The sequence below is a fragment of the Neodothiora populina genome (assembly GCF_041146345.1).
Source record: "Neodothiora populina strain CPC 39397 chromosome Unknown canker_contig_14, whole genome shotgun sequence".
NCBI classification, from domain to species: domain Eukaryota; kingdom Fungi; phylum Ascomycota; class Dothideomycetes; order Dothideales; family Dothioraceae; genus Neodothiora; species Neodothiora populina.
In genome coordinates, this window is record NW_027191408.1 from 177,983 (window position 1) to 197,966 (window position 19,984).

The 19,984-nt window shown below is 52.8% G+C and overlaps 8 protein-coding genes across 11 annotated transcripts; 4 read left to right on the top strand and 4 right to left on the bottom strand.

Moving 5' to 3' along the window:
• Window positions 1-2,677: 2,677 nt before the first annotated feature.
• On the bottom strand, window positions 2,678-3,296 carry AAFC00_002028 (uncharacterized protein; the record flags this gene model as incomplete). The annotated part of the gene is made up of 4 exons (XM_069347974.1): window positions 2,678-2,851; window positions 2,915-3,030; window positions 3,099-3,167; window positions 3,257-3,296. 4 exons carry the CDS (start codon window positions 3,294-3,296, stop codon window positions 2,678-2,680), a joined length of 399 nt encoding a protein of 132 aa, XP_069201369.1.
• A 523-nt stretch (window positions 3,297-3,819) lies between these two features.
• AAFC00_002029 (uncharacterized protein) lies at window positions 3,820-5,162 on the bottom strand (the record flags this gene model as incomplete). Its single annotated transcript, XM_069347975.1, has 3 exons — window positions 3,820-4,772; window positions 4,821-5,007; window positions 5,058-5,162. The coding sequence occupies 3 exons, from the start codon at window positions 5,160-5,162 to the stop codon at window positions 3,820-3,822; spliced, it is 1,245 nt and encodes a 414-aa protein (XP_069201370.1).
• A 969-nt stretch (window positions 5,163-6,131) lies between these two features.
• On the top strand, window positions 6,132-7,604 carry AAFC00_002030 (uncharacterized protein; the record flags this gene model as incomplete). Of its 2 annotated transcripts, none has more annotated exons than XM_069341299.1 (3): window positions 6,132-6,368; window positions 6,417-6,529; window positions 6,596-7,604. In XM_069341299.1, 3 exons carry the CDS (start codon window positions 6,132-6,134, stop codon window positions 7,602-7,604), a joined length of 1,359 nt encoding a protein of 452 aa, XP_069201371.1. The 2 variants fall into 2 exon arrangements, with proteins under 2 accessions (XP_069201371.1, XP_069201372.1); XM_069341300.1 differs by having other exon boundaries at window positions 6,417-6,527; window positions 6,588-7,604.
• A 799-nt stretch (window positions 7,605-8,403) lies between these two features.
• AAFC00_002031 (uncharacterized protein) lies at window positions 8,404-10,365 on the bottom strand (the record flags this gene model as incomplete). 3 transcript variants are annotated; one of them, XM_069341303.1, is made up of 1 exon in its annotated part: window positions 8,404-10,365. In XM_069341303.1, one exon carries the CDS (start codon window positions 10,363-10,365, stop codon window positions 8,404-8,406), a length of 1,962 nt encoding a protein of 653 aa, XP_069201375.1. The 3 variants fall into 3 exon arrangements, with proteins under 3 accessions (XP_069201375.1, XP_069201374.1, XP_069201373.1); XM_069341301.1 differs by having other exon boundaries at window positions 8,404-9,999; XM_069341302.1 differs by having other exon boundaries at window positions 8,404-9,339.
• Window positions 10,366-11,005: 640 nt separating this feature from the next.
• On the top strand, window positions 11,006-12,795 carry AAFC00_002032 (uncharacterized protein; the record flags this gene model as incomplete). Its single annotated transcript, XM_069341304.1, has 3 exons — window positions 11,006-11,017; window positions 11,110-11,258; window positions 11,310-12,795. The coding sequence occupies 3 exons, from the start codon at window positions 11,006-11,008 to the stop codon at window positions 12,793-12,795; spliced, it is 1,647 nt and encodes a 548-aa protein (XP_069201376.1).
• A 309-nt stretch (window positions 12,796-13,104) lies between these two features.
• On the bottom strand, window positions 13,105-16,125 carry AAFC00_002033 (uncharacterized protein; the record flags this gene model as incomplete). The annotated part of the gene is made up of 1 exon (XM_069341305.1): window positions 13,105-16,125. The coding sequence occupies one exon, from the start codon at window positions 16,123-16,125 to the stop codon at window positions 13,105-13,107; it is 3,021 nt and encodes a 1,006-aa protein (XP_069201377.1).
• Window positions 16,126-17,249: 1,124 nt separating this feature from the next.
• On the top strand, window positions 17,250-17,839 carry AAFC00_002034 (uncharacterized protein; the record flags this gene model as incomplete). The annotated part of the gene is made up of 3 exons (XM_069341306.1): window positions 17,250-17,293; window positions 17,346-17,441; window positions 17,494-17,839. The coding sequence occupies 3 exons, from the start codon at window positions 17,250-17,252 to the stop codon at window positions 17,837-17,839; spliced, it is 486 nt and encodes a 161-aa protein (XP_069201378.1).
• Window positions 17,840-18,660: 821 nt separating this feature from the next.
• On the top strand, window positions 18,661-19,770 carry AAFC00_002035 (uncharacterized protein; the record flags this gene model as incomplete). The annotated part of the gene is made up of 1 exon (XM_069341307.1): window positions 18,661-19,770. The coding sequence occupies one exon, from the start codon at window positions 18,661-18,663 to the stop codon at window positions 19,768-19,770; it is 1,110 nt and encodes a 369-aa protein (XP_069201379.1).
• Between the last annotated feature and the right edge of the window lie 214 nt (window positions 19,771-19,984).

Genomic DNA, 19,984 nt, shown 5'->3' on the forward strand with positions numbered 1-19,984 from the left:
TGCAAGAGATGCGCGCTTCAATGTCGGCCGCGAGGGCGGAGCAATACTTTGCGCATCTACAACTTCGCCGCTGTCTTTATTATAGTTGATGTGTTGCAGACCCCTGACGACCTCATACTGGAGCTCCGTAGGTGCTCCTGTTGCAAGCAGCCACTTCTCTTTCTGGGCTCTTGTGACGAACGTGTCCTGGAACCAGCGGCTCTGCATGACACCACGTGTCGAGACAATCTATGCCTTGTCATATCTGTCTGTGTCCTCTTCGTTGTCATCTATCTTGCTGGCTGATGGGTTGTAGTCGCCCTTAGAGTCTACGTACACTACGTTTGCTCCCTCTGACTGCGTTGCTGCAGCCGAATCATCATCCAGAACATCTTGTGCAATCCATTCAGGCACATCACCAATGCGCATTAGGAACAACTTCCTTTCTCTTGTGACACCAGGTTCCCGTAATTCCAGTTGTTGGAGATTCTTATGGACATTGTTAATGTACTCGTCGCAGTGCGATTGATATTGCTCCATTTCCAGCTCAGTCTCTTCACCCAAGATTGTTTCAGTAACGCTTGGGTCGACATCCCAGATTTTGAGGACGAAGTGCTGCTCACTTTTTGACTTAAGACGATATTGTGGTTGACTTACGAAATTCTTGACTGTTTGCAGATACATTGAATCCCAATGTTCCATGATCAGATCCACCGGCAGCCCTCGAGAAACAAGCTGAGCGATGTTGGTTTCTTGATTATACCGAAGGGCTCTCGGGTCGCAAAGATATTGACGTATCCTCTGAAGTTGGATTTCTTCGCTCTCAGTTGCCGAGACATGCTCTAGTCGTGTCGTCCAAACATTGTTGATGATATGTATCGGTATACCGAATGCAGCATCCGAACGGCGAAGTTGTTCTACAGTATATTGCGGATTGGCAGCGAGATGACCGTATAGCACATTGAACAGTACTTCCTCGGACGTCCCATCATTAAAGCTAGCTGCATTGCTACTCGAAGCAACAGGGCTGGAGCCCGCAGCGAGACCTGAACTTTCTCCTTTAGCAGTTTCCGTGCGATTGGTGCCGGGTGTATCATGTGCCACTGCGGAGCTCGGCCCACTGTTAGCTCCGCCAGTGCTAATATCATGGTAGTTTCCGTCGTTCTCTCCTTCCGCTTCGATCTGGAATTTCTCAAGAATTTTCTCGGATACACCCATGGACATCAGTATAGCACAACGAAGCCGAGTTGAGTGCGAGTGATAGTCCGGATGCTTCAGGTATCCTACGACCATCTGGATCTGATGCGCCTCATCAGGACCTTCGCCATGACTCACAGTGCCGGTTTCTGGTTCGACTTCGTGCTCCTGACCCAAAGCAGTAGGGTCTTCGCCGGCGCCGAGCAATAACCACAGTGGACTATGCATGGTCGCGTCGACAACCACCTCGGATTCTTTGTCGTCATCCGTTGCTGTGACCGGTGCTTCAAGTGCGGACTGAGGATGATCTGGAATCGATGGGGGTGAAGTTGGGAGACCGTCTTCTTCTAATTTTTGGACTGGGCATGTATGCTGTATGTATGGGACTTCTTCCATGGCAAGATCAGGTACAGTAGGCTCATCTACCGTGGCGAGTCTCGGCCGTTCTGAGAGGCCCGCTGTACATGCGATTGCGATGGTCGGTAATGTCTCATGGTCGTGGCTCATGTCTTCCTCTTTCGCCTCTGCACATCTATCATCGGCCTCCGGAGAGTGTTCAGAGTCCTCCATTCCTTCAATGACAGTTCAAGTGGCCCTAAGGACTTCTAGCAACAATCTAGTTCTGTAAGGTAAGCTTTAATAGCATGGTAATCATGAGAAGATATGCAACGTTATTCAATGTAACTCGTTAGGCAGCTATGGGTCAATTTCTGTTACGACAATTCCTCTGTTACTAGGATCGGTTGCTTAGGTAGAATCATGGGAGAAGCGAGCATACGGAGCTGATATACCTTACTGGGGAAAGAGCGACCTAGAATCCGAAATAGTATCCAAAGGTAATGATATGAGCACGCAATACTTGGCTCTAGTCACTTCGACATGGCATCCTTACGGTCAGTGACACTGTATACCTTAGTTATCTTGCGATTCATTGTGGCTGAGACCGAGTCAATTATAGGGAAAGGAGAGCACTATCACCAATGTATACTTGCGATGGTTTGATCAAGGACGATTCCATAGCACAGCTGATGGGGATCACCCCACTCAGAGCGTCGTAGCATGCCCAGCCATGATAACGGCACGGTTGAGTGTCGACAGAATGTTAGTTGAACGGTGTAAGCTTATGGTATTCGTGTCTGTATCCGTAATATTTTGCTTCGTAGCCTGGAGGTCTCTAAGGCTCTAGGCACTCATTTGCTTCTTTTTCGGCCTTTTTCTCTTGCTCGCCCTCTGTATCTGCACCTGATTCCTAGATCAGAAGTCAAGAAACGGGTAGGTTTGACACCTTCTCGAGGGCACCCTGTCCTGACGCCGGATCTGACTGTTCTATTGCGCAGTGATGTTTGATCAGACTAATATGGCAAGGGCCATCAATTTTGCTTTTCTGAAACACTGGCGATTGTCTAGCAGACATGACCTCTAGGCTTCCTGGTTGGGGACTGCGTCTATTGCGACATCTTCGTGGCGTTTACGCGCAGCATGTTGTAGCCGTGTGGTGTACTCAAAGAATGGCCTCTCCATGATGCTCGCCCTCGAATCCATAAGCAGCCAGCTTCTTTTGTTTCGCCTTTTCTCTCGTCTTCCTAGTGGCTTGCTCTTGCTTGTGCAGTTCGAACACCTGTTCCAGCGGCGCAAGTTGATACGGTTCGGGTACTTGGTCGTCCTTGTCAAGGTCCTGCGGGGATAATGAGCATCATCAAAGCCTCCATGGTGAATGTGTTTTGAAGGTCAATCATACAATTTCACCTAACAGCAGTACATTCTCGCCTCTGACGAGGAATAAACCCCGCGTTACGTCGGCGTAGAGGTTTTGCGCAAAGAGCCGTTCAACCGTGTCCTGGAGCACCAGATTTCCTGTAGAATCAAGAAGCATAAGAGAGAATACACGCTACACACTCGCTGGCGCTGTTGATTCTACATACCGAATTGGTCCCAACTCCTTAATACTCCGATCATTTTTCTCCCGTCTCGTAGTGAAATCACTAGTTTCTCTGAAGTTGCACACCACTGCGTCAGTCGCATGGTTCTGAGCGTGTTCAATTGGATGCGCGCATCGAAAAGGACCATGGGAGATGCTCACTATCGGTCAAGTCGAGGAGTTGCGCTGCGGTCGTGAACATTTGAGGTGGTAATTGAGGGACGGGGGGGGGGTCCTGGGGGAGGACCGACCCCTAGAGGCGGCGCATCTCGTATGCTGAGGTTCTCCATTTTGTTATGCTTTTCAGTCTAGTTGCGTTATTGATTGCAGGGCAACGATATCATGGCAGAATGATGGTATAATTCGATTATCAGATGCTATGGGCGGCGCGTTCAGGTGCAATGACGAGGTCGAAGAGATGGTTGGTCCGTGCAACGAAGCACACCACACATCACTCTTCCGACTCCATCTGTACCATACACGATTCATGTTGTCACTGACAGATTGCACTCGGCCAATTTCTGAGCATTATAAATACTGTGCGAGCTCGAGGTAGTAGGTAAGTTTGTGCTATAATTGAACGCCGCTGCTCAAGCGTCCTTGTTTCCGAGTCATCTCCTCGATCATGACACCATCCAAGACGCTTTTACTGTCGTTATCCTCCCAATCCTTTTGATTCGACGACAGGGAACCGGAAGTCGTTATAGATGTCTTGCCCAATCTCATCATACTTGCACTAGCAAGACAACGGCCAAAGCTGCGGCACCAAGCACCGGCCCAGCTGTTCGAATTGGAGTAGCGGCAGCCCCGCCTAGAAACGATGTGCTTACCAGAGTGGTTGTGGAGGCTCGATTCGATGTGCTTGATAAGGCGTCTGAAGTAGTCAAAGTACTGGTTGTGACACTGGCATCGGATGATGGAGAGCCACCGGTTGAAGTGACCGAGCCAGGCGTTCCATTAGTCGTCCATATGGAAGTCGCATCGCTACCCGTACTTGTGACCGTAGTAGGACCACTACCTGGGCCAACACCGCCTGGACCACCAGTGACTGTGGACAAGAAAGTCTCAACGCTACTCCATGTGGAAGTGACTGCCGGTGGGTCACTAGTGACGGTGGACATGTCTGTCTGGAGGTTGCTGACTGTCGAGGTAATGGGCAGAGGGGTATTAACGGAGGTGAGAACACTCGTTCGGAGGTGGCTGATCACGGACGTCACCGGTGGCGGATTACTCGTGATCGTCGAAAGGACGAGACTTGTCATGGTCAGTACAGCAGTAGTCATGCCAATTGTGGTTGTCGTAGTTTGGGCCGGTCCCACGATCGTGCTGAGCAGGGAAGAAACAGTTGTCGAAGTCACAGTAGTGGTGGCTGTGACCACCGATTGTCCTGCATCCACCGAAGTAGGCTGCATCGAAGCGACTGCGGGAATGAAAGTCGTCCTCACAGTGGCAGGTGAAGCGATAGCTGGAGGAGCGGGCTGGGTTGGTGGAGTCGAGCCCACTGTCAAGGTAGTGCATGGTACAGAACTCGTCGCGTTGCTTGGAGCCGTGATGGTGGGAGCGATTCCGGAGAAAACATTGGTCCCAGGATCAATGTGTGATGGATGATCGACCAGGGAGGTGGTAACATTGTTTGGCAAAGGTGTGCCTGACAAAGGCCCGCCTGCAACGCCAGCATCTTGATCGAGTCAGCTATCGGACAGACTTCTTGGTCTTTTTCACCAACTTTGACAGTAGGATGTCGCAAACGCAAATGCAAAGTCCGCATCTGATTTGTTCGGGCAAGCCTGTTGTGCGCAATCACGAACACCATTGAGAAAATCTGGATTGGAACAGTAGCGTTTGACGTCTCCGGCTGTACAGTGCCATTGCTTCTGCGCCACGTCGTCAATCATGTTGCAGATGCACGTTTGCTAAATCCGATCAGTATTCGATTTCACTGTAAGACAACAGTTCTGCTCACACCGCATTGAGCCAGACTCTCTATTCCAGGTGGTAGAGTTGCATTGGCGCTTGCTATGACTGCTAGGATCAATGCGTATGAAAATTTTGCTGGTAGGTCAATCATGTCGATTGGTAGATGGGTAAGATACGCTGTAAGATGCAAGTTAGATGAAGGGCGAAAAGCAGGACTATTTGGATTCTATCAGAATGGTTGAACCGGGGTTCTCGAAGGATGATCACAGAAGACAGCGAGAGACTGAGTTTCAGGCGGACCATGAGAGTCGCAATATAAGGTATGTTTGGCTGCCCTTGAAAAGGCAGGGACGACCCGCTGAATCATGTGTGAGGTATCTGCTCATCCCGGAGGACTTCAAGGGGAAGGAAGGAGCATGATAACATTCGACATGGTGCTTTAGATGATCCGCGGCAAGGACAGCTGATGAGCAGAAAGAATCTCAAGGCTCTATCTGTTGATCCTGTTGTGTTTCGATCGGGTTTTCGAGATCACCGGGTGACAATCACAGGGTGTATTGTGGCTTTGAGGGGGCGGCTCCAAAAACCTCACCAACACCTTGCAAGAATATATAAACATCGAACATGCTCTTCTCTTTCTTCCCTTCTACGTCACACACATTCATAGAGTCTAAACGCTGACTTGTCTATTCCAGTGATTCAGAGCCCTGACCGGTCTGTTTCGTATTCGAAGCAATTTACGAGCGCTTGTCAACCTTTGCATTATTACTGTTCAATTTGGATATGCTTAGTTGTCGCTGAACGACAAACATTGTTTCTCTCCCGTTGTCCATGAAGAAGCTTTAATCTTGAGCTCTACAACCTGAATCATCTTCTACAAAACTGACGATCGCTTTCGAACCATCACATTACGGACATCTTGCGCCTATTGAGGACTCACCACAAGACGCGAGCGAGGCTTGTCATTCACTTCGACAACTGCTTTTGTATCTCAGTCCCAAAACTAGAGCAAGTGTTTCAAACATCATCCTATTCCCCCAGCTCTTGATCAGCTGGCTAACAGCGAGCTCTTTTTGAGGTTAATCAACAAGTCTGACCACATTGTTCCTGCTTCGCAACCATGAGCACTCAGACTTCGCTACAGGACGTGCTGTACCACGCGGTGGACAAGTCTCAACCTACAGAGGAGTTGACGACACTCTCTACAGATGATAGCAAAGTCGCGACTGATCCGAAAGCAGCAATTCCGCAGGACAGTCATCGACTTCTTTGGCAACAGAAGGTATATGACTGCGATGATTTTCTCCTGCTACATCCACAGGGGGAGGGGCAAGTCTGGTTCAGAGATGTAGATGCTGTAAGTGAATTGATTATCATATGGATGACTTACTGACCTCCACGCAAGCGCACTTGGGATCAAGCATACGACAGACGAGCCGACTTGTTTACGAATGAATATATAGTTGGCCGCTGCCGCAATGCAGACATAGAGATATTCGATGAAGACCAACACGGGGTGTGTCGTCACGCTAGGTCCATTTCTTTTGCTTGTTCAGCTCAGCTAAAGACATTACAGACGATTAGTCGACAACTGCCCAGAGGCAGAGCTACTCTCTACCGTAAAAATGATCCGGTCTCGCATTGGAGACCTTCTGACAATGTCTCTGGGATTGTTCTGCGCAGCCAGCGCTCTGATGCACAGAAGCTTTCGGACTTTGTCTACAAAGTCCTCGAGATTGAAGAAGGGGATATCGACTTTGCGATCCTCGCTGCTACCTTCCCGAGCCCGATTATGTTGGTTGTCTCGTTTCTCAGCTTCTTCCTCCACAACAATCACCTACCCAAATGCATCACAACCCAAGGTATGGCATACCCTGTCATCGGCTATGTCCTCGATTCCATTCCTGTCTTCACGAGGGATGACGATGAAGTACAACTATCTCGTTTCTTGGAGATCACGGACGACAATGGAGATCCGACGCTCATGTGGCAGCTCTGCGACATGGAGGAACATCTCAAGAACCAAAATACGCAGAAAAAGAGGGCAGACCACAAGAAGGCGAAGAGAAGAAGACAGCGCGCGAATGGGCAGCAGGAAGGCGAATCCCCTGAAGAGTCGAGCCATGCTTCTGATGATGACACTGAACAGCCGAATTTTGCGGCCAGAAGTGAGAACAGAATCCCGATTGCCAAGCCCACTGCACCGACCAAAATCAAAAGAGTAGGGGAAGTAGGGAAGGAAGGCACAGTCAGGGCCTGGGCTCAAGTTGTCAAAGATGCATGGTCTCAGCAGACCGCTGTTCGGTCTGGGGTCTTCTCTACAGCAATGGACGAACACCCAGGATGGCTGGGGAAAGCAGTGAGTGGAACAAATGCTGAAGTGAACGAGAGTGTGCCTGGAAGCAAGGAGGTGGAGGACATTGACAAGCAGGTCGAGGGACATGCCGTCGTCGACGCTGCTGAGTTGCTGCTCGAGGAGGAAGTGCAGCTTCTCAGAGTTGATCAGGCCAATGGTCCAACTCGGAGAGAGGCAAGACAAAGGGCTAGACACAAGAAGGGCAAGGGCAAGGGCAGAGGCAAGAAGGACAAGTGAACAGTAGACGTCACGAGCTTTTCAGTCACTGTCGACATCTAGTTCAGTAGAAGAAAAGGACGATGAAGGCGGGGAGACTGTCGAGTGTAGGATAACTGAGACAAAGTGAAGAGCGTGAGCGAGGGAATTGGAATAGAGAAAGGTTTACCCAGGGTACTCATCGCATACAACATCAAATGACTCAGCACAGTATTAACCATTCGCACAAGTGAAGAAAGCAGCAATGATCACTGATTGTACAGATATTCCCCAAGAAACAACACATGAAAAGTGAGTTGACAAGAAACCTGATAATTCCAGCTACGGTAGATTGTTCAGATATACACCTCATCTCAATTTCTCATCTTCTTGACCTTCTGCTCTTCCTTCCCCCGCCTCTGTCACTGTATCATTCCGAGAAATACACATGTCTTATTCTTCCTCTTGTTTTCGTGGCGATTCCTCTTGTTCTTTGGTGGTTATAATAGTAGTGGTGGTAGTAGCTATGTAATGCGCATTACGAGACTTGATGCTTGTTGCTTGTTTTGTCCGTCTCTGTCTTCTCTTTCCTCTTCCTCCTGACGAGTCCGTGGTTCATTCTTTGTGTTGTATTGTATTGTATTGTATTGAATACCAAATGCCGGGGGGTAAAGAGTGGCTAGGTAGGGTAGGCAGGGTATAAAAATCCGAGTATACATGAGAAAATAAAAAGCCAAAGTAAAGAACAAAGTAAACATCGATAGAACCGAAACAAAATTTATTAGAAAAAAAAAAGGGCTCTCTTGTTTGCTCCCCCTGCCTGCCTCTCGCTCGCTCATCATCATCGGTCCATACCGGCGAAAGAGACGAGGCTGTCGCACAGCTCTCTCCAAGCCGCTCTGCGCGGGTTTTCGTCTTCGGATTCGGGCTCGGATGCAGGATCGGAAGAGGATTCTTCGTCGGTGGTGTTGTCGTTGTCTGCGTTTTCGGGTTCGTTTTCGTCGTAGGGTTGGGTTGCGAGATGGGCTGAGAGAAGGGGCGTCGCTTGGTCTGATTCGATGCCTTTTTGCTGCTGCTGCTGCTGCTGCTGCTGCTGCTGTTGCTGTTGAGGCCCGAACACGGTCTGGGTGGATTGCTCGCGGTAGTCTGGCTTCGTCTTGGTGGTATCGTCGTCGAGTGTCGACGGTTCCTCTTCCCACACTGTTTGGATGGCCTGTGAGCAAAAGGTCGGGGTAGGTTTCGTCCCTGCTTCGACAGACACACGGTCATCGGTCTGGCTGCCTTGGTCGCCGAAAGTGATGCTAGACAGCACGGGAGCGAGAGGTAATTCATCGAACAAAGCTCCTTCGTCCAAGTCGGGTTGCTCGTCCTCGCTCTCTCCGTCGGTCTCCGTGTTGGTGTTCATGCGCTTGATGGTGATGGACTGGACGCGCCCGTGGCGCTTTTTGCACATGTCTAGACGCCAGTTGCCCTGGCTCTCGGCCTTTGGTGTGTCGCGTGCGGCAGACAGCTTCTCGGGTGTTGTAGACACGACTCTGTGCCTTTCCCTGCGGGCGCGCAGTCTCGCGTCGACATCGTCCCAGTCGGCTTTCCAGCGTTCGATGTCGTCGTTGAGCAGGACGCGCTTTTCCGTGAGGTCGGCGTCTTTGTCGCCCATGTGCTCGGCCATGGCGTCGTACTCGACTTCTAGAGCTTTGAGTTGCAGTTTCATGAACAACAGCTCGGAATGGTCGAAGCCGAGATCTGCTCGCAGCGACTCGTTCTCCGACTTCAGCATGAGATTCTCCTGAGAGCATTCTTCCAGGTCCTGGACGGCCGAGTCGTGGATCTGGCGGATTTCCTCGTAGCGCTTGCGCAAGCCGTCGTTCGCCTTGGACACGCGCTGCAGAACATCCTGGGCTTCTTTGAGAAGACGGTCCTGGGTGCGCAGCCGGGTCTCGATTGCTGCAGGGAGACCTTCGACAGAGGAAGAAATGGACGTCTGGGTCTGCGGAGTCGAGGGACGACTGGACTGATTGATGGTCGAGGGAGTGTTGGACTCGTCTCCCTCGTCGGCATCATCGAGGTCAGAGGCGCGCAGTCCAGACTCTGACAGCAGCGAAGTGCGTCGCGTCGAGCGGTTGTTCGGCGTGCGCAGGGCAGCCTCGAGATCGTCGAGCTTCGCGCCAAGATTAGAAATGGTCGACGGTCCTGGGGGACCCTGCCGCAAGATCTCCGCGCCGAGAGTGTTCAGTCGCAGGAGGAGCTTCTGCGACTCGGAAGACGGAGTGTCGTCGAAGTGCGCATTCTCGTCGACAGAGCGACTCTCGTCAGTGAAATAATCCGAATAGGGCGAGTCGCGATAGCCGATGCTGCTGCTGCCGTTGCCTATACTGGAGCGATGCGGGGAACGCACGGGTGTCAGGGGCGCGTTGGAGGTGGAAGACGAAGAAGACATGAAGGGAGATTGCGGAGTGGATTTCCTGCGGTTGTGATCCGAAGCTGAGATTCTGAAAGACGAGGGTGAAGTGCTGCTGGCATTTGACGGTGAGACAGACAGACGCGAGCGCGTACGGGTTGCAGAGGGAGAATCAGAGGTTGTCGAAGAGGCGAATCGCGCGTATTTGGGGCGTGCTGCTGCTGCTGCTGCCGCCGCTTCCTGTTGTCGCAACAGCTCCTGCTGCCGTTGTTGCTGCTCCAAAAGCTTGCCTTCCTTGTGGAAACGCGTCGACGGTCCCGGGATGCGAAATGCTGCTGGCGAAGTCGACGAGGACTCGCGCAGGGAACTGGCCCACTGGGCAGACGAGGGAGAGGGTTGCGCCATGACGCAGTGCGCTCGCGCCTCCCTGTCGAGTATTTATTCGTTGCAACGTTGTTATTTTATTTTATTTTGGCCAAGTAGTACAGCAGCAGCCTATTATTTGTTGTTCCTCAGCCTGCTTGCTCCCTTCTGGTCACCAAGTAAGTTCTGCTTTCTGCAGGGAAAGCGAAGCTGCACAATCCACTCTCGAGCCACTTTCGCTTTCACCGAGTGACGGGCAGCGGAGAAGCGCGGGACGTTGGCCCTGGCTCCTTGGCAGTAAAGTGCCTCCAGGTGCAGCCAATCTAAATCCCACACTCCCAGGGTCTCGCCAGTGTTTCGCCCTTCGAGTCATGTTTTCCGTCACTCTCTCCTCAATCTCTCGCTGCTGCGTGTCATTGGTCTGTGTTCTTGTCGTGCACAGTGATTCATAAAACACCAAAAAAAGACGAGATACGTAACTGTGCAATTGTGCAAAGGGTTCCTGGACGGAGATGGAATCGGTCCTCGCCGCCGAATTGTAGATATTGAGCTATACAGCTAGGGACTCTATATCGATATCACGTTGACTGCTCACGCTATCTTAGGCCCGAGGCGAGAGTGATTTATCTTATTCCTTCTGATTCTCCTCTACGTCCTTGTCTCTGTCAACTCAATCGCAACCATGGCTGGACGGGTGAGTTTCCTTCAATTCGCCTGGCGAGCCGCATCTCTGTGACCCAAAAAAATCATAAAAAGTCACATGTCACTGACGACGACGACACTCAGGTCGGCATCCAACCCTCGCTTGACGACGTGCGCGAGATGCTCAACCAGTCTCTGAAGCTATCACATCCTCCGAACCTCGTGCCGCTATGCGCATCCATCTCGTCGGAATTCCTGACTCCATCATCGATATACCTCAAGATATCCGCAAAGTCGGTGACTCACTTTTGACTCTTCGGAAACACATGCTTACCTGCTCACAGCACCCCGTCGAAGCACTCGTTTCTGTTTGAAAGCGCAGCGACCACGGAAACCATTGGTCGCTACAGCTTCGTCGGCGCAAACCCGCGGTTCGTGCTCAAGACTGGTGAAGGCCATGGCCCGGAGGTCGACCCTCTGCCTCTGCTCGACGCCGAACTGTCCAAATGCAGAGTCGCGTCCATACCGAGTCTGCGTCTGCCGCCCATGACCGGAGGAGCCATTGGCTATGTGGGCTACGACTGCGTCAAGTACTTTGAGCCCAAGACCAAGAGAGAGATGAAGGATGTGCTGAAGGTGCCCGAGAGCTACTTTGGGCTGTACAACACCATTGTCGTGCTCGATCATTTCTTCCAGAAAGTCATGGTCGTCACATACGTCCAGGTGCCCGACGCTCTAGACCGACTGGAGGACGCCTACGAGGAAGCCCGAAAGACCATCCTGCAGACGCTCAAGGTGCTACGAAGCCCCGACGTCCCCTACCCGCCCCAGAAACCCGTGCGGCTAGGCAACGAGTACACATCCAACATCGGCCGCCAAGGCTACGAGCGTCACGTCAACACCCTCAAAGAACACATCACAGCAGGCGACATCATCCAAGCCGTGCCCTCGCAGCGAATGGCCCGACCCACCGACCTGCACCCCTTCAACATCTACCGCCACCTACGGACCGTCAACCCCTCGCCCTATCTGTTCTATCTCGACTGCGGCGGCGACTTCCAAATCGTCGGCGCCTCACCCGAGCTCCTCGTCAAAGCCGACCCAACAACCCACCGCATAATCACGCACCCGATCGCCGGAACGGTCAAACGCGGCGCCTCACCAACCGAAGACGAAGCCCTCGCCTCCGAACTGCGCGCCTCGCTCAAAGACCGCGCCGAGCACGTCATGCTAGTCGACCTCGCGCGCAACGACATCAACCGCGTATGCGACCCGCTCACAACCCGCGTCGACAAACTCATGGTAGTCCAGAAATTCTCGCACGTGCAACACCTGGTCTCCGAAGTCTCAGGCATCCTGCGCCGCCAGGGAACCTCGCCTTCGGACCCGCCAAAAACCCGCTTCGACGCCTTCCGCTCCATCTTCCCCGCCGGCACCGTGTCGGGCGCGCCCAAAGTCCGCGCGATGGAACTCATCGCGGAGCTAGAAGGCGAGAAACGAGGCGTCTACGCCGGCGCGGTGGGCTACTTCGGGTATTCGTCCGTCGACGCCTTCACCGGCACCGAGACCGAAGGCGCAATGGACACGTGTATCGCGCTGCGCACGATGCTGATCAAGGACGGCGTCGCGTACCTGCAGGCTGGCGGCGGGATTGTGTTCGATTCGGACCCGTACGATGAGTTTGTCGAGACGCTGAATAAGCTCAAGGCTAATACGACTTGTGTCGAGAGTGCCGAGGTCAAGCATTATTGGGAGCAGCAGGAGGAGAAGGAGGGGATTGAGGCCGGGACGGAAAAGGTTGATGCCCATGTTGATCTTGCTGCTGGTTAGCTTTTTGGTGCTTCTTTTATTGTAGTACACGATGTTCATAGAATCCACAAGAGAAATGCTGGAAGTTTGCATGGACTCGGTCGGTTCGAGATCTCTCTCTCTCTCTCTCTCTCTCTCTCTTCAAACCTCCACTGCACTGTGGGAATATGGATACAAGTTCAATAACCCCCTTTTTCTCATTGACATGGTAACAGAAGAGAATCAAAAGAAGAAAAGCCATCAAAATCATTATTCGGTCACCTATCGAAACTTTTTCTCTCTCCGCCCATCCAAAAGGAGGCCCTGAATACGCCAGAAGCGAAGGAAAACTCACATCTTCCTCCTCTTCCCCACCGGTCCCCCCTGCTGCTGGTCGCGTACACCGCCAGCCTCATCCTCATCATCCCCTCTACCGCTCCCGTTGTTCCCACCATCCACCTGTCTCTCTGCACTCCTCCAGTCCCTGACCTTGGCCTCAATGTCATCCGCCATCTCTCTGGCGTCCAACACCATCCCTCCCTCGCCAGGATTGAACATGACGGCATTGGCAAACATGCGCATGACTTCCTTTTCAAGTTGCGCAGAGTTCACAATCGCTCGAGGTGGCACCAGGTCTGCACTCTTCTCCAAGAGGATCGTGGCCCCGTTGTCTTTGGTCCCGAGACTGTTGTTGTTACTGCTGCTTCCGCCCGGCGTAGCCGCTGGGGAATCCGTGCTCGATGCTGCAGCTGTTGCGGCCGCCGTGGCGCTGATTGCCCGATAGCCCGCTGTAATGGCCGCTTTTATAGACTTCAGGTCTTGAGGACGCTTGATGATGTCCGTGTAGCCCTCTGCGTCTTTCTCGCGCACTGGCTTCTGGAACGGGCCGGCGTGCTTGTGTGTGCTGATGTCGTTCATGATGACCGCCGACAGTCGCTGGAAGTTGCGCGACGCTGCCACGATGTCGTTGCGAGGTGGCATATATGTCGGCACGGCTTCCCGCTGCTCCTCGATTGGTGGAGATGGGGAACGTTGACGTTTACGCTTGCTCGTTGTCTGTACTTGCGCCTGTGCTTGCAACAACGTGCTGCGACGCTGTCGAGTTGCCTTGAGCGTTGTGGGTGTTTCCACCACGGGGGTTTGACCCCTCAAGATCTCCTGATGGGGGAATTCTGCTGGTGTCGTGGGCTCGTCCTTGACGTGCCTTCCACTCGCCGAGGCCTCTGACGCTGCCGGTTGGCTCTCGGCGTGTGACACTACCGATTGACTTCTAGTCCTGGCACGTGCCGAAGAATTTGCAGCATTTGATGAGGCTGCGCTGCCTGCTCGTGACCGTCGTGTCGACTTCCGAGTCGACCTGGTGGACTTGGCTGGAGTCGGCGCAAGCTTCGCATCACTGGGTGCAGGTAAGCCCTCGGGAGATGCTTCTTTGGCAGCTGTCCTCGCCTCATCCGCATTCTCTCTCCTGCTTGTCTCTGCGGTCTCATCTGTCTTGTCATCCTTGGTCTGCTCCTGGGCTTCGGCAGGCTTTGCAGCCAATAGCTTGGGTGGCGGGAAGGCGCGCTGCTGTACCGGGCTCAGAGGTTCCACCATGGGACTGCGATCAGAGTGAGGTTGTGGCAGATGCGCCGGTCTGGCGGCTTTCCAAGTAGGCCAAGGCGTTACTCTCAGAGCAGACACAATAGATTGCACCAACTCTTCCTGGTCGACTCGGGGGGTTTGCGGAGTTTGCGGAGTTTGCGGTGTCCGAGGGGGGTGTTGAAGACGATGCTGCTGAGCCCGAAGCTGCTGCGGCTGCTGCGACAACGGTGCGGCGGGGGTGCCATAGGGCGCGTAGGGAGGGAATGGGGCTGCTGGTGTTGGCGGCGTTCCATGCATCTGTTGCTGCTGCGGTTGTTGCTGGCCGGAACCTCGAGGTGCCGTCGTCGCCATCTGGTGTGCTCGTGACGGATCCTGAGCACCAACTTGGAATGGTGGTAATTGCACGCCGCCTTGACTCGGTGCTTGCTGCTGCGGATGTCGCGCAGGGAAAGAAGCTGGAGACTGTCTATTTGAAGGCGGCTGCGGGTATGGTTGAGGCGCACCTTGATATGGCTGATACGCTTGAGGGTAGCCGGAGGATGGGAGGTGCGAAGCTCCTCCGCGCGGAGCATTCCTTTCATGTGGATTAGTGGGACCGACCGGCAGTCTTTGTGTAGGCGAAGGGTAATGATGAGGAGAACGGTGGCCCTGAGGAAGCGGCGCATGTCGGTGGCCTGGGGATCCACTCTGCATAACCGGCGATTGTGGTGTCATCTTCATGCCAGGTGGAAGAGGCAAAACAAGACGGGGCGACGACGATGGAGATGACCTGGGCAACGAGTCCGGCAGCTTGGGGCTCTGAATAGGGGCTTGACTACCGGGTCTAGGGTAGGGTGCTGGGAAGCCAGATTGCACTCCAATGGGTGGAGATGCTCGGTAAGCTGGGCCTGGCTGCAAAGGAGGTGGAAGCGGAGGTGGATAAGACTGCGGCGCCAATGGTTTCTGCGTGGTCGGGTCGTCAGGAGCCATTTCCGAGAGAGGCGGCAGCGCAGAGATGGTTGGCGGTCTGCCGTCGCGAGGCGATGCGCTGGAGCGAGCACTACCCGGCTCATGGTTGATGACGGCTTCGATTTTGGCGTTGCTGGCCTTCTCCGGGGAGGAAACATCCTTATCGTCGGGCTCATCGCGTGTCTGCGAGATTTGATTTCCTACAGGCGGCGTGTGCACTTGTTCCCTATCTGGGCCCGGTAAGATGGGTCGGAGACTTGACTGCGTGGTCTGTGGGACGGCCTCGGGCTGTTGATCCTCCTTTGGTGGTGGTAGTGGTTGGGCCGGTGTTGATACCGTCGACTCTTCATCTCCCACGTGCTCTTTCCGGAGCCTCTCGTCCCATGCTCCACTTTCGATTTGTTTAATCTCCTGGGATAGATGGTCGTACTGTCGTTCATCATTCCTGATCTCTTCCACGACCTTCTCGCGGTAGCTACAATATAATCTCAAGATGAGTTTAGGTATAAGATGAGCATGTTTGATGGCCTCGTCCACGGTAGGCAGGCTCGGCGTTGGTGCTCTGCGCTTTCTCGATTTGGGCGACTTCAACACGTCCTGCGCATCTCCATCGCGCGACTCCCCATCTTTTTTCGCCTCCTCGTTGAGTAATCCCAGATAAAGATCCTTCAGTGCGGTGGGCTCCAGCCGCGCACTGTCATACGACGTGTCATTTCGAATAAGTGGTATGTTCTGCAGCTGATTTGAAATCTTGCCAAATGGTATCGCAGAGACACCATCTTCCTGGAGAGCCTGGAACAGAAGAAGGGACTCAAGGGGAGTGTAAGACGACAGATTAGTCATTCCCCAAGACGAGACGGATAGTGTGTCGCGAGGTTTGATGGATATAGGAGCCAGCGCGACGGTTGTGGTTCCTTGTCATGATCATCAATTAATCAAAAGCGGAAAATTGATGGCGAAAAGCGATCTACACAGTCGAGGACATGGCGGACTGTTTGAAGTTAGAGTTGGGCTGATATTGATTGTGGTTGGTTGATCGAATGGAAATAGACTACGGGAGAGGCACGCGATGAACTAGGCTTGCGTTGCGATGCGATGTGCTGCGCTGCGGGCGGCCAGTAGTAGCAGCAGTATCATACGGGAGCAGTAATTACGGGACCTTATTACGGGCGGACAGGCAAGGCAGAGCGACCGACCCTCCGCAACGGCATCTCAAAAAGCCATTCTCTTCCTTCCGCGTCGTAGAAGGATTAATTTTGCGACGGTGCCGCCAAGCTCATATCCGTCCTCGGTGCGGATTTGCTGTCTCAACCTAACTTACCACACTTTGACGTGTCTAGTCTGCCTGTCTTTGTTTCTAATATAATACCCTAGTCCGGCCTCTGTGACTTCTTTCTACCACTCTCCAGCTGTTTTCGGATTTTCCACTTCATGGGCGTGACTCCCTTGCGTCTGTGAGGACCTTTGTCTGCACCTGCAATCATGACGCTCTTGGCATGGGCCTTTCCCCCTTGCGGTGTTTCCTCGCCTGAGGAAGGGGCTTGAGGGGGGCTTCCTCGTGTGTGCTGATCCTCCTTAAAGCTCGGAACTCTTTGTACATTAATTACCACTGTACACATGCAATCTGCCTCTGATGAGTTCATGTTCCACCATCGCGGACTGCTATCCCCAATCATATCTTCACCTCACATGTTCCATTGGCTACAATCTGTATCATCAGTCATAAAAGAGTGAAGCGACATCGACTCCTGCTACAACAACCCCGCCCGAACATTGCATTTGTGTCAGACCGAAGAGGCTCTCTACCCACAGCTATCCGCCGAGCCAGATCGGTACTCCTGCCCTGCGTTGGGCTGGAAAGTGTCCTCGAGCACATCATACCGGGATTCAAGGTGCCACAAGACCTTGATCAAGGATAGCCTTCGCACTTCGTAGTCAAACTCCTTGGACCAATCTTTACCTCGGCAATGGAGGAAAACACACAACCACAAGGTCGCATCAGACCCGAATCGTATGTGCGAGCAAGTCTTGTCAGATCGAGAAGATGTACTTATCCTCGCCAGTGTCATAGCTCGGAACTTCTCTGAGGACCTCGATTCGTTATTTGGCTTGAACAGCGGGACCACCATTGGACACCTTAACCACACTGTCCAGGAAAAGTAAGATGACACGCAGCTTGTTGCAAAGCGAACCTTCGCTGACACTCGGTAGAAAGAGAAATGTTTCGACTCAGGAGGAAGAACTCGCCGCACTCGAAGAGCGAATTCGAGAGGCAGAGGAGCGTCTGGCAAGAGCGTCTGGAGCTGCTCCAGCCGAACAGCGCACGTCGAGCACATCGAGCCCATCCGAATCCCAGCACGAGAATCAGCAAGCCCAGACGATGAGTGGTGCAGAGCAGAACATTGCCAGCCATGCAGCTTATGCCCCTGCTGGCCATCGGCCATCGAACCCCAGAGCGGACTCGTCGTTCCATCCTCACATACCCGGTGCAATGCCCCGAACTCCAACGCCCAGGTACGAAGCAAGGGAGTACGTTACGGTGAACCGAACACGATGACGAATTACGGGGCCAGAGGCGATCACGAAAGAGAGAGGTCGACAGAACGAGCACGTGTGCTAGAGGTGACAGGTAGCCGTAGCATCCGGCCCGCCAACCATGGCTGCGCTTTGATCGAGGTTCAGGCAGATTGGTCCAATCTCTATTAGGACACTTCCAAAGCCAAGCGAGTCTTGCAAGTCTACAAGTAGATATCTTGATTGCTTTAGTGGTATACTGTAAGCATGACTCGTGTGGCTTGTTCAGAGTTCAATAACTGAAGCCATCCAGTCGGACGATAATAGCCGAAAGCATGCAGTCCGAAAGTATCAGGTTTTATTCCCACCTTCTCGCCCCGGAAATAGCATATCTTGTGCTACGGCGGTGCGGCTATGTGTAATTGATGAAATGGCCGTTTGTTGAGAATGCCCATTGACGCTTGTGCATGTTATACAAACCCTAAACGCCCGCGGAGTTGTCCTCCCCATGGGTCGCCTTCGAGGTGTTTTTCTGTAGTTCTTTCATTTATCCTGACTCAGCAACGTCTATTGTGTTCTGCTATGGTGTCAAATTGACAGCGGAGGACCCCCACAACAGTGACGTGTATGTTACCGTTGTGCTGCTTAATAATTATTTAAATCACCCATGGATTGGATTGGATTCGAAGGTACAGTAGGTAGGTTGATTTTTTAGAACTAAAAATATATATATATATATATATATTCATATGTACCTGAATTCTCGATCACTTCTACTAATCTGCTAGACCTATACTGTACTCTGTCTTCCCCAATCGATTTTCCATATACTCCACCGCTAACCACCATACCCAATCCGCAAGAATGGCCATTAAGAGTAGACTTTTCGAGCCTCTCCAGGTTGGACAAATGCAATTGTCCAACCGCCTGGCTATGGCACCCCTTACCAGATTCAGAGCCAACGACGAGCACGTCCATGAAGACATGGCCGTCGAGTACTACGCTCAGCGCGCCTCGTACCCAGGAACCCTTCTCGTCACCGAGGCTACCCCTGTCTCCGCCCGCGTTGGTGGCTACGCCAATGTTCCCGGTATCTATACCGATGCACAGATCAGGGCATGGAAGAAGATCACCGACGCCGTGCACGCAAAAGGCAGCTACATCTACCTGCAATTGTGGTCGCTTGGCCGCGTTGCAGACCCCAGCGTGCTAAAGAAGGAGACTGGTCTCCCCCTCAAGTCCGCTTCTGCCGTTCCCATGGACGACAAATCTCCCGTTCCTGAGGAGTATACCGAGGAAGAGATCTGGGGCATCGTCGAAGACTTCGCACAAGGTGCCAAGAACGCCATCGAGGCTGGATTCGACGGTGTCGAGATCCACGCTGCCAACGGCTACCTCATTGATCAATTCACCCAGGATACATGCAACAAGCGTACCGACAAGTGGGGTGGCAGCGTCGAGAACCGCTCTCGCTTCTGTCTCGAGGTCACCAAGGCTGTCGTCGCTGCCGTTGGCGCCGACAAGACCGGCATCAGACTGTCCCCGTGGTCTCCTTTCCAGGGCATGAAGATGGAGGACCCGGTCCCCCAATTCTCCCACCTCACCAAGAGTCTGAAGGAATTCAACCTCGCATACCTCCATCTTGTCGAATCTCGCATCACCGGAAATGCCGACGTCGAGTCATACGAACAAATTGACTTTGTCACCGACATCTGGGGCAAGACTTCTCCTATTCTCCTTGCAGGTGGCTTCAAGGCCGACAGCGCCAAAGAGGCCGCCGACAAGCAGTACAAGGACAAAGACATCATCATTGTCTTCGGCCGTTACTTCATCGCCAACCCTGATCTTGTCTTCAGAGTCCGCGAGGGCATCGAATTCACCGACTACGACCGCGACACCTTCTACGCCCCTGGGCAGACCAAGGGCTACACCGACTACCCTTTCAGCAAGGAGTTCAAGGAGGCCAAAATATAGGTTAATTTGCCATGGAGATTAGAGCTTTATTTCGTAGATGCTGGGTATAAGACCCGGCTGATAGATAAGATAATTGACGACTTACGTTACAAACAAAGCATCATGACTTGCCCCGATCCGGACAGTGCAAACATGTCTTTTCACATTCAATAATGACTTTTGTTCTTTAGACAGAGGCGAGAGACAATCCGTCTCACGCAAGAGGCCTTCGGAT